At 65.5% G+C, this 1,103-nt stretch overlaps 1 protein-coding gene across 1 annotated transcript in view; it reads right to left on the reverse strand.

Annotated features, from left to right (window-relative positions):
* Positions 1-367: 367 nt before the first annotated feature.
* Positions 368-1,103, reverse strand: part of IZUMO3 (IZUMO family member 3) — a 4,550-nt gene continuing 3,814 nt past the window's right edge. Inside the window, exon 6 of the mRNA XM_075071262.1 lies at positions 368-408. Within this exon, the coding sequence (XP_074927363.1) occupies positions 368-408 (41 nt within the window). The remainder of the gene's footprint in view (positions 409-1,103) is intronic.

Here is a 1,103-nt window from a genome sequence, read left to right on the forward strand (position 1 = left end):
GATCCCCCAGAGCCAGCTGCATCCTCCATGCTCCCCTCCTTGCTGGCTGCACCCCCTGACACCCCCCAGACTCAGCTGCATCCCCCATGGCCCCCAGAGTCGGCTGCATCCCCCGAGACCCCTCCAGAGCCGCCTGCATTTCCGGAGACCCCCAGAACGGCCGCATCCCCTACGAGCGAGCAGTCGCTGTCCGTGCCCATCTGACTCTGCCCCCCCCCACCCCAGGGCCGTCACCTATTGGAGGAACCAGCAGTCCCTGAGGCAGTAGCACCCACACAAGCACCCCGGCCCGGGGCCTGGCAGTCGCCTGGGGACGGGACTGCAAGGATGCTGGAACTGCCGAGGTGAAGATAACAGACAGGAGGCGCTAGCCCTCGGCCCCCAGATCGCAGACCCCTCCTGCCCCAGCTTGAAATTAAACATAGACAACAAGGTTTTGGGTAGGGTCCTGGCTCCCACCCTACTCTAACCACTAGACCCCACTCCCCTCCCAGAGCCGGGGATAGAACCCAGGTGTCCCGGCTCCGAGCCCCCTGCTCTAACCACTAGACCCCGCTCCCCTCCCAGAGCCAGGGAGAGAACCCAGGAGACCTGGCTTCCAGCCCCCACCCACTCTAACCACTAGCCCCCACTCCCAGCGAGGAATCTATGTACAAACTACACCAGTATTTTATTTCCAGGCTTACACTGGGGAAGCCTTGGGGCCTGGCATGCCCAGGTGGGGGAGGGGCTGGGTCCTGCTGCCCCCCCGGGCTGGGGGTCCGGGTCCCGCTGCCCCCTTGTCAGTCCCTAACCTGGCTACCACGCCAGCCACGTGCCAGGTCCGGCCCAGGCCCTGTCCTCCAGCCACCTGCGGTGTCGGCAGCACACGCAGTACCTAGGGGAGAGCAGCTGTCAGGGTCTGCCCCCTGCCCCCACCCCTGGACTCCTGGGTTCTCTCCCTGGCTCTGAGAGGGGAGTGGGGTCTAGTGGTTAGAGCAGGGGGGCTGGGAGCCAGGACTCCTGGGTTCTCTCCCTGGCTCTGAGAGGGGAGTGGGGTCTAGTGGTTAGAGCAGGGGGGCTGGGAGCCAGGACTCCTGGGTTCTCTCCCTGGCTCTGAGAGG

This window comes from Chelonoidis abingdonii, chromosome 11, assembly GCF_003597395.2.
Source record: "Chelonoidis abingdonii isolate Lonesome George chromosome 11, CheloAbing_2.0, whole genome shotgun sequence".
In the NCBI taxonomy this organism is placed as follows: Eukaryota; Metazoa; Chordata; order Testudines; family Testudinidae; genus Chelonoidis; species Chelonoidis abingdonii.